The sequence below is a fragment of the Leiobunum rupestre genome, chromosome 6, assembly GCF_980474605.1.
Source record: "Leiobunum rupestre chromosome 6, qqLeiRupe1.1.hap1, whole genome shotgun sequence".
In the NCBI taxonomy this organism is placed as follows: domain Eukaryota; kingdom Metazoa; phylum Arthropoda; class Arachnida; order Opiliones; family Sclerosomatidae; genus Leiobunum; species Leiobunum rupestre.
Genome location: NC_143389.1, coordinates 1,821,243 through 1,831,296, shown reverse-complemented (window position 1 = coordinate 1,831,296; position 10,054 = coordinate 1,821,243). Strand labels below are relative to the sequence as shown.

The 10,054-nt window shown below is 31.1% G+C and overlaps 1 protein-coding gene across 1 annotated transcript; it reads left to right on the top strand.

The window, feature by feature from the left end:
* Positions 1-3,767: 3,767 nt before the first annotated feature.
* On the top strand, positions 3,768-5,569 carry LOC149937652 (uncharacterized). Its single transcript, XM_090177751.1, has 6 exons — positions 3,768-3,978; positions 4,440-4,549; positions 4,614-4,788; positions 4,848-5,032; positions 5,091-5,313; positions 5,451-5,569. Exons 1-6 carry the CDS (start codon positions 3,768-3,770, stop codon positions 5,567-5,569), a joined length of 1,023 nt encoding a protein of 340 aa, XP_090033877.1.
* The last annotated feature ends 4,485 nt before the right edge of the window (positions 5,570-10,054 follow it).

The following is a 10,054-nucleotide window of genomic DNA, read 5'->3' as shown; positions in this document are numbered from 1 at the left end:
CGCTTTAGCAAAGGGTATCCCCTAAGTAAATCAAAAAAATAATCTTGAATATCTGACGCAGAATCTGAAAACGCTTTATCCGAAATTCCGGAGATTTTACTCAAAATTGAAAATTTTTCCGCTATTTGGTGCGGTACTTTCTGAGTTCCATTAAACAATTTCATAAGTTTACCATTCATGTTTTCAAATTGAAAACACGATGTGGCCCATAAAGGTCCCCAATTTGTTACAGTTTCTGGCAAATGAAGAAGCAAATGTACATTGTAAGACATGGTATCATTACCATATAATAAAGAATAATTTTCTACAAATAATTTCAAATAATTAACAGCTTCTAAAATCATTTCCGGTGGCACTTTAGTTGAAAGCAAAATTTTTACACCCAATACTAAATATAACCAGTGATTATAAAACCTTCCAGGAAGATATTTCTTTAAAATTACTGGTGAATAAAATAATAACCACGAACGCCATTCATTGGCCTTCCATTGTTTTCTATCTTTCAATGTTCTCGGTGTTCTCGTGACCTCATCTGTAGGTTTTAGTGATAACAATAGACTGTCTATTTCACCAATTTTCCTTCCAAGATAATATTCATGTTGATGACTAGACGAGTCGAACCACATACAAGAGGTTGCTTTAACCACACCTTGGCACACAGAGTGCATATAGTCAACTACAAATCCATTTACTATATCAAAATAGTTAAGAAGAAACAAAATTGAAAATCCCTGAACTCCATTGACCGGCTTTTTATGTTGCAGAGCGGTTCTGGCATCTTGTTTCATCTGAGCTACGTCTCGTTTTGGAAATTCTCCAGCTTCATAAATTCTGGTATGACCTTCACCTCTCAAGACTGTTCTCCCTTCATTTAGACACCAATTACACCCATTCGCTCCGTTAAACTGATTTATGCATTGCAATTTACAACGTGCCACTGAATCGCACGTTAGTGGTCCTGGAAATACTTTAACATTTTTCTCTCGGCCTGAGTGACTGTATTGGAAACCCTCTGACGACAGTTTATTGATTTGGTCAATGAAAGGTTTTAAAAAACAATTCATATCTGGTTTACCAGTTCCAAACCACAAAGCTCCCAACTGAACGCCAGCTTTTTGCCCGGAAATTTTAAGCTCATTAACTACATAAAGTAATGGCCAGATACTGAAGTCTGATGAATGAAATACCGGTACCCCATCTGTATTCCACGTAACTGAGAGATCATCTTTTCCTATTGGTAGACATTTGTAGCAATTTCCATCTTTCAATCCATGCAATTTAGATTGTGGCTTTCCATTTATTTCTTTCATAGCTTCTTCTTTCTCTAACAGAGCTTTAATTTGGTCTTCAATTTCAAAAACCAGAAAATAATTGCCCTTTTCAAGAGCCCTCTCATAAGACACCAGACATTGGCAAAATGGGCATTGTTTCTCTGTTATACCAATATAACCACTACATTTAGCACAATACATATGAAAACGGTACTGAGACTTAGCGTGTTCAAAATATCTATAAAACAGATATAACGATTGCGGTAATTGTGTATTGCATGGCATATGAAACATTAGAAGCTTTAGTAGTGAAGCTGTGGCTTCCTTGCTTTCTTGGTATCGAATGACATGTGCCATAGTCAATAACAGACTTTGTTTCAACGTTAAAGTTGAACCAGCGTACAGTTCTTCTTCCTAAAATATAATTATTTGCTTAGTAAAAAACTAAAATATTCAGGTTTATAATTAACTTTAATCACTCATTATTGTTGCTAAAGCTCAAATATATTCTTAATAATAAATAAATGTTTCCTCTCTGGCTAATATTTTGCACCTCCCCCCATTATATAATTATAATTTTAATTCAGATGATTTTCCAGGCCCCTATCTCGGTTTTGTATTTCAATGTAATTGGTATTACATGTAATTTGATGTATTATACCTGTTTTATTTCATTTTCTATTTTTAGTTTATTGAGCCAAGATCTCCAAATTTGTTATTTAATAGACCTATGTTATGTTTTACTAGTTGTCTTTTCACAAAACGACAAGTAGTTATAGCCATGACCATTAACAATTTTATAATAAATCGCGCTTTTTTATCTATAGGAAAAAGCATGGGTGATAACGTCTTACTGCCATTCTACTATAGCTACTTAATACAATACACTTTACTTACTAGTGTATCCGTAATACCATCGTCATCATCAACTAACGCATCTCCATCAACTGTATTGGAAGGATTGGTGCTTGATCCATCCTACGAATATTAAATTCTTATATATTAATAAAAAATCTTACCCATTTTATTCTACAATGCCCCTATCATGGTAGACTAAAACCGTAGACTATAGACTTACATTATTAGTTTCATAATTTTCATCAGGACCACAATTATTAGTTTGACCCTCAAATTCATTTTGCTGGACTTCTTCGTTATTCATTAATAATGAAATAGAAGTGGCAGAAGTTGAGCGGGATAAAGTTGGTTCGCAAGAACTATGCTCATTTGGCAATTCGTTTATAATACCTATTAGTAAAATCAAGTGGTATTAAAAATGATAATGGTAAGTTGTTATTATAGTGTTTTATACCTTCGATAGAATTTAATGAAGATGTTGAACTTGAAAATATACTTGTACATGGCGACATTCTATTTATGGGATTATTATTTGTTGCTAGGTAAGATGCAGATGGACTGGAATGTTCATTTTGAACATTAGGATCAGGTTCAAAGCTGAAGTTATGACATCTTTTGTTTTTGGCATTTCTAATTCTATATTCTGTCTTTCTTGGTATTTTTAAGACACCATTGTAATTTGCAAGTTTCCATAATCCTTTCTTTGCGTTGGCACATTTTCCCATTTCGAATTCAAAACTATTTCGTCTAATATCACTGAACAACTGCAGCGAAATTAACGACGTCTGCTTAAAAAAAGCACATGGGTTCGATCAGCTGGAGGTACAGGACATAAGCAGCGCTGCCAGATGTACCATAAAATAATAATAATAATAATAATACAGATACTCGAAAGTTTACACTTATTGTGCCCTGATAACACGAGTTAATACTTTACCACATATCAGTTGAAAACAAAGGAGATAGTAAAATAAACTTGCTGGGGTTAACACTTAACAGTAATAGTTAGTCTAGGGAGCTGACGGCCAGCTCGCGTGGATGAAGGCAGCGCTATTATTATTAACAACGTCAGAAATTATTTTGTTGTTTAATACCGAATTCAAATTAGGTTAATTATTTTTTATTCTAAATTTAAACGGTGAAAAATATTAATTTTTTAACATAAAATTTGTAAAAACAATATTTAATTTCAAAAGGCGTACGTTGTGTATTTTTCTCTACGAACCTTGGTGCTCTTCCTAGTTCCTACTCGAGTGGTGTTTTAGTAGCTGGCAGCCTCGCGCTCGGGACGTTTTTACAGCTGCTGCAGCTGAGCTACCTGTTGCCGCGCGCCCACGCTGTTGAATAGGAATTTTTATTGTTGGTCAACCGTCCCCGGTGTGCGGTACGGGGGATATATAAATCTCTAGTGTATGTTGGTCAACCGTCTCTTTGTGATCTGGCCATTTTACTTTCGTCGTCGGTGCCCAGTGCTCCGAGCTTTTTAAACGCATTCTATTTTTAAATTCAAGGCAATTCCTAAGACCGTTTTCGATCATTTAATTTGGTAAGCTAAATTGTATTCGCAAGTTATTTTATAATTTTTAATTCTTAAATATACGTTTTTAATATCAGATTTAATTATCTTAACTAGGCAAAATGTCTAAAGGGTCCGGGAGGAGGCTTTTCTTTGTATTGAAATGGAGCGATTCTGATATGTGGGATGTTTTAAGCCTAGAAGAAAGTCTAAAACATAATTCTGATTTGAAAAAAAAAATCTCTAAAGACCCAGAAAAATTCATTGGAAAAGAATTAGATTTTCACTGGAAAAATGGAGAACCTGCAGCTGCTGGCACTTTGCTTGCTTATGGTAAGTTGGCCATAATAACTTTTACATCCTCTAATCTTATGTTAGAGAAAACAATAGTTTTTTACTGCTTCACATTAAGATCAATGTATCAGAATATAAATTTATGATTTAATTAATATTATTAAACACTTATTTAGAAGGGCTTAATCACATTTGGATTTTTTAAGTTGCTTGTCTTTGGCAAGTTTTTTAAGCAATGTTAAAGCTAGAGGAAACTTAATGGTTCTTATGCTTTAAGTCCAAATTAGTATTTAAAGGTGATTCAAACTGCAAGGATTTATAATAATTTAATTTATGAAATCATAGAAAATTTATTGTTTATGTTTATATGTAATTCAGCAAATTTTGAAGTGGTTCAGAATGCAGGGTATTATATTGAATCAAATTAAAATACATTTTAATATAAGGTTAATCACCTCTCTAAAATTTGGTTGCATTTACTTAATTAATTTTAATTTTAGGAAAACAGGCTGAAATGGAAATAAAAAGAACTGAAATCTCAAGTAACAATTTAAGTAGGCTTGGCATACCCGACGAGGAGTGTCACGATTCAGCTAGCAACAAAAATGAGGTAATTGGTATATCAAAATAACGTTTTAAAATTGGAAATATTAAGTTGGTTCGAAATTTTGTAGAAGAAACAGTTAAGAGAAAACCAACAAGCCACTTTGATGCAGGAAATAGAAACTGAGGCCACAAATTCCAGATCAAATCCGTGCAAATGCGACAAATATAAGGAGTTGAAAACCAAATACAGGTTGTTAAAGAGAGAAAATTATAAGAATTTAGAAGAAATTTCTGATCACAAAGGTAACTATGAAAATTTACCGAAACCTTAAAATGTATTTTTAATTTTGTTTTTAATATAGAGTTTAAGTCTCTGCTATCAGAATTGAGATCTTGCATTGATTCAATCAGACAACACAGTAATTTTGAATCAGTTTCTGCCTTAGGAAGGTCCAGTTGTTTGGATGAGAGCAACATGCATGTGACACAAATTGGACGACCATCTCACTCTAAAACTTCAAATGCATTAACAGATGAAGGTCAAAATGTAAGATATTTTGTTTCTTAAATTTAATTTTTAATTAAATTTAGTAAATTTTTTATAGGCTATGGTTTCCATTGGACATCTTGTAAATGTAGATCGAAGTGTTTTAGGTATGATGCTAAGAACATCAACTGGACCAACTGTGCTAGCTAGATCACTCCTAACACACTTGTTTACAATGGAGGAACTAATTGGAAAATCACTTACTGGCCGATCGAGTAACGCTCATAAAGCGAAATCACCAAAGCCTGCGCTAGATCGTATCAAAACAGATGCAATTATTGGTATGCATTTAACATTTTTGTTTGGGTTTTGCGTGAACGTTAGCAACTTGGGTGTTGATACCTGCTTGGTCACAGTTAGACTAAACTTACTGTACACTACTTATTTTGAGATTCTTTAAAATTAACTTTTTATTTAGGATACACTATGAAAAGATACCCCTCAGCAACGAGAAGAGGAGTAATGGAAACTCTATCAAACAAAATTAAGGAGTGTAACGCTAAACACATGTCATCATTCTCGTTTAACGACGATTAATTTCGTCATAATTCTTGTTTAAAGACGACTAAATTTGTTATCATTCTCGCTTAAGGACATTAAAACAATAATTTGAGAAATGATTGTATTTTAATTATATATTTAAGTATAATTTTGACCTGAACTTCTTTATAGCTAATGTATTTAAAGTATTACGATGCTTCTTAAGAAACCATTTAGTATCTTAATAGAAACTCCACTTTTTAAAAAGAAGTATTCTTTAAAATTCTTATAGAAGCCACTAATATAAAACTAAAAAACCCTTAAAATGTTTATAGAAAACCTTTAAAAGGGTTTATAGAAAACCCTTAAAATGTTTATAGAAATAACTTACTTTGATCTTTAAAATCATAAGTAAGTTTCTAAAGAAATTCTAAAAAAACATTTTAGAAAAATGACCCATTTTCCACAAACATTCTATAGCCACATTCCATAAACATTTTATAGAAATAGCTTAAGACTACTCTATGAAATTTTTATAGATCAACTCTATAAAATACCTTATAGAAATTTTTTGTAAGGGCTAAGACTAATTCTCCGGTTAAAATTTTAAGTTGATTTTGCCCGAAACAAGGTCACCTGAAAGTAAAATCAACGTAACTAAATCCACAAATATGAAAAGTATTCGTTTGTTTTGCTGTAAAGCTTTAAAGTTTTCCACCGCTTGAGATAGATGGCAACATCGTCGAGGGAAAACGTTTCCGATTTGAAGTAGAATTTTTACGAGTGTCTCAATCGCGATACTGTACGCATCTCTGATTCGCTGATTTTCTCGTCTGCTTTCGTGGCGTCGTCTGTTTAACGAATATGCATTTTAGTCTCCGTCGCGTTTATCGAAGATTTTAATTTAATTTATCGACGATGGATAAAAATTATTGTTGCGGGTTTTGTTCTAAAGTATTTCATACTAGATCGTCTTTAACCAGTCATTTGAAAAGATAAAATATTTTTTAGAGTTGTAAATTTTATGGACATGAACTGATGCGCTGTTTTTCTCGTCTGCTTTCGTGGCGTCGTCTGCTTTTTGTGGTTATATAAACGATTTTTTAAAAACACGTTTTTATCTTGAATGTATAAGAACTTGACGTGTTAATATCTTAAACACCATTAAAATTTTCTCGTGCATATTCAACTTTATTTTCTGTTTAATATAGTATCAAATGTGATAATTTTTGACTTTACTAAGTTCATGTCAATAAAATTTACAACTCTAAAAAATATTAGCTAAATTCAGGTTTGAAATTTTAGTATCAAAGGCTCAACCAAATCTGATGTTTACTAACTTTACCAAATGTGATAGTTTTTGACTTTACTAAGTTCGTGTCAATAAAATTTACAACTCTAAAAAATATTTGCTAAATTTAGGTATGAAATTGATGAAGGCACTAATTGGCTAGTGTAGATGTAATATATAAAACTATGCTAATGAAGTTAAAATATCTGTAAATTTTAATTTTTTACTCTTTAACTGTCATAGTTTACTAATCTATTTTACAAAATGTACAACCCTGAATTTTAAACTTTCCTAATTTTTTTTTGAAATTGACTAGGTCGCTAATAGTGGAAATGCAATATATTAAAAATTATATAATATTTTCATAATATCTGTAAATATCATATGAATTCCCTACACTGTCACAGTTTACTGACTTTATTTTCTAGAAATTTTCACCCCTGAAATAGAAATTTAGCTACAATATAAATTTGAAATTGAAGAAGTCCGCTAACAGTGGAAAATGCTATATTTTTAAGACATGATTCTTTACATATAATTTTTATAAGTCCTTCCTATACTGTTAGAAATTATTGAGGCATGATCTCTTTTCAAATGACTGGTTAAAGACGATCTAGTATGAAATACTTTAGAACAAGGCCCACAACAATAATTTTTATCCATCGTCGATAAATTAAATTAAAATCTTCGATAAACGCGACGGAGACTAAAATGCATTAAACAGACGACGACACGAAAGCAGACGAGGAAATCAGCGAGTCAGAGATGCGTACAGGATCGGGATTGAGACACTCGTATAAAAATGGGTCCCACGATGGGGTTTTCCATAATAACAGACTACACATTTAGTTTTTTGTGTCTAAGTAAGTGTGTTAATTTTAAATATCACAGCAACGACACTAAACCAAATATTTCTGAATAAAGAATTATTTTTAAGTTTTGTATAAACATATTTACAATAATCGATTCGTTGGTTTGGATCGTCTACATTCCACTCTTGAAGCCGTTTAGTAAGGGTATTATTTATTTGATTTCAATGAATCAAGTTCAATCTTTTAAGTTGGCCCTAAAAGTAGAAAAAATAATATTTTTATTTGGGACTTTAAAGCTCTTCTTTTAATCTTCAATGAAACGTTATCTGACTTTTATTAAATAGAAGATTTCGTATAAAGAAGTTAAGTATAAACCACCAGTCGTTAATTTTTCAGTTTTATTAAATAAAATCAAGAAGCTATTCTGTTTTCTTTATTAACGTCAATAATTCAGCCGTACAAATCTTTACCACTAAACGCGTAAATTTCAATACCCGTTAAATCCAGTGTACATTTTTGAAAGTTGTGTGTAACATATTATTTCCTATAAAAAAATTAAATATTAACGTATATCTTGCCATAGTTTTTAAATTAATTTGATTAACATTTACAGAGAAGTTAATTTAAAAATTTGGTTTTACCGTAAAAGTTTATTTTTGAATGTTAATGAATTGGAGATGGAAAATATTTAATTTTTATTTATTGATGAAAATATTACTGCAAAATATTTTATCTTAAGAAATGTTTCTATTTTTTATTACGAATCTTTGGAATTTACAGTCACTCTTATTCCATAAAGCTGGTTTAAATACGCAAAAAATAAAAACACGTTTGTTATATTAAAGATACTGATTAAATAATACCTTACATATTTAATTTTTTTCTTAAATATTTAAGTCGTTAGCTTTATCCGAGGGGCTAACCACTATCCGTAATCGGTGTAAAAGGCCATAGCTTTGACTGTACTAAAGTGATAACGTAATCGATTACAAATTTAGCACTACCAAAGGCTGTACTCGCTGTTATCGGTGTACATTATTTGAGGAAGTGGTTAGCTCTTCGGCTTCATCATTGTTGAAACTTTTCTGAATCCTTGTTTATTTCGAGGGGTAAGACACTCTGTGGACTCAGTGTACACTGCCGTACCTTTGACAGTGCTAAATGGAACTCGCGAACTCTTGAAAATATATACCTTTAACAGTGCTAAATGCACGAACTCGGTGTACAGATTATCTGAGGCTGTCTTACCCCTCGGTTTATTTCGACCTTATATTTATAAAAGGCTGGTTGATCAATACAATCATAGTCTGACTAAAACTGTGAATGCCAATTTATCAAATAAAACTAAAGGGCATTCACATTTCAAAATTAAAAAAAAAAAAATGAAAAAAATATGTTTAAATTTTTAAAATGAATCGATTAATATTCCTTAAAAAGCTGTACGTTATTAGCTTCGTTTTAATTATATGTTTCATAAAACATTTACTGATGTATCAAAAATTAGGCCTAAAATTGAAATCTATGTTATTCAACTTAATTTGCCTGAATGTCTGACGCTTTGGTCCTCATAGCCTAAAGGATTTTTAAATTGTCCAATTTTTGCTGTAAAACGCATTTATTAAGAAACGAAGAAAAGCATTTTGAGTACGTATGATAGTATAATATTTATGTTGTAGGTATTGTTCTATGACTCTAAAGCACCGAAAAAACTTACCTTATGTGTCTTATAAAACGTTGTCCTAAACTGTATTAAAATAAAATATTAATATTTTTATAAATACCGTGAAATTTTCAAGTATTGTAATACCTGTTTCCACTTTGAGCAAGCCTTAAAATGAAAAGAAGGACAACTTGTGAGTATATTCATTTGTGTATTCGAAAAAGAGCGACTTAACGATGCTATGGTTTCCAATTTTAATTATTCAAAAATTTTGTTGCAACCAAATATTAATTGTCAAGCAACCGACTTCAGTATTGAAATTAAAATATTAATTTATATTACTATAACCAAATATAACCTTATTTTAAAAAAAGCGCTCACAAAATATTACTAAATGATTATAACACGTTAAATTTTTTCTCAATTATGAAGTGAGTTATCCAGTAAAATCATTTTGCCTAGGCTGTAATTCAACTGCATAGGAACTTTTGTTAAAATCCTGCAGGAGACAACAACGCAACTTTTTGTAAGCTGATAAAAGACCGTTAAAATAAGATATTTAAATAAACATGTATTTAACTCATTTTAAAGAGTTATTAAACAAAAATCATGAAACAATTATGAAAATAGTGTACTGCAACTTTCGATTGGTAAACTATACATAAACCGATGTAATAACAAAGCAAGTTCATTTGCAGCCTATTAGATATATAGCTTGTCATTTAGCACCTCGAAAAGAAATAAGATATTTTACTTTTAATACTATTTTAAACTATGCA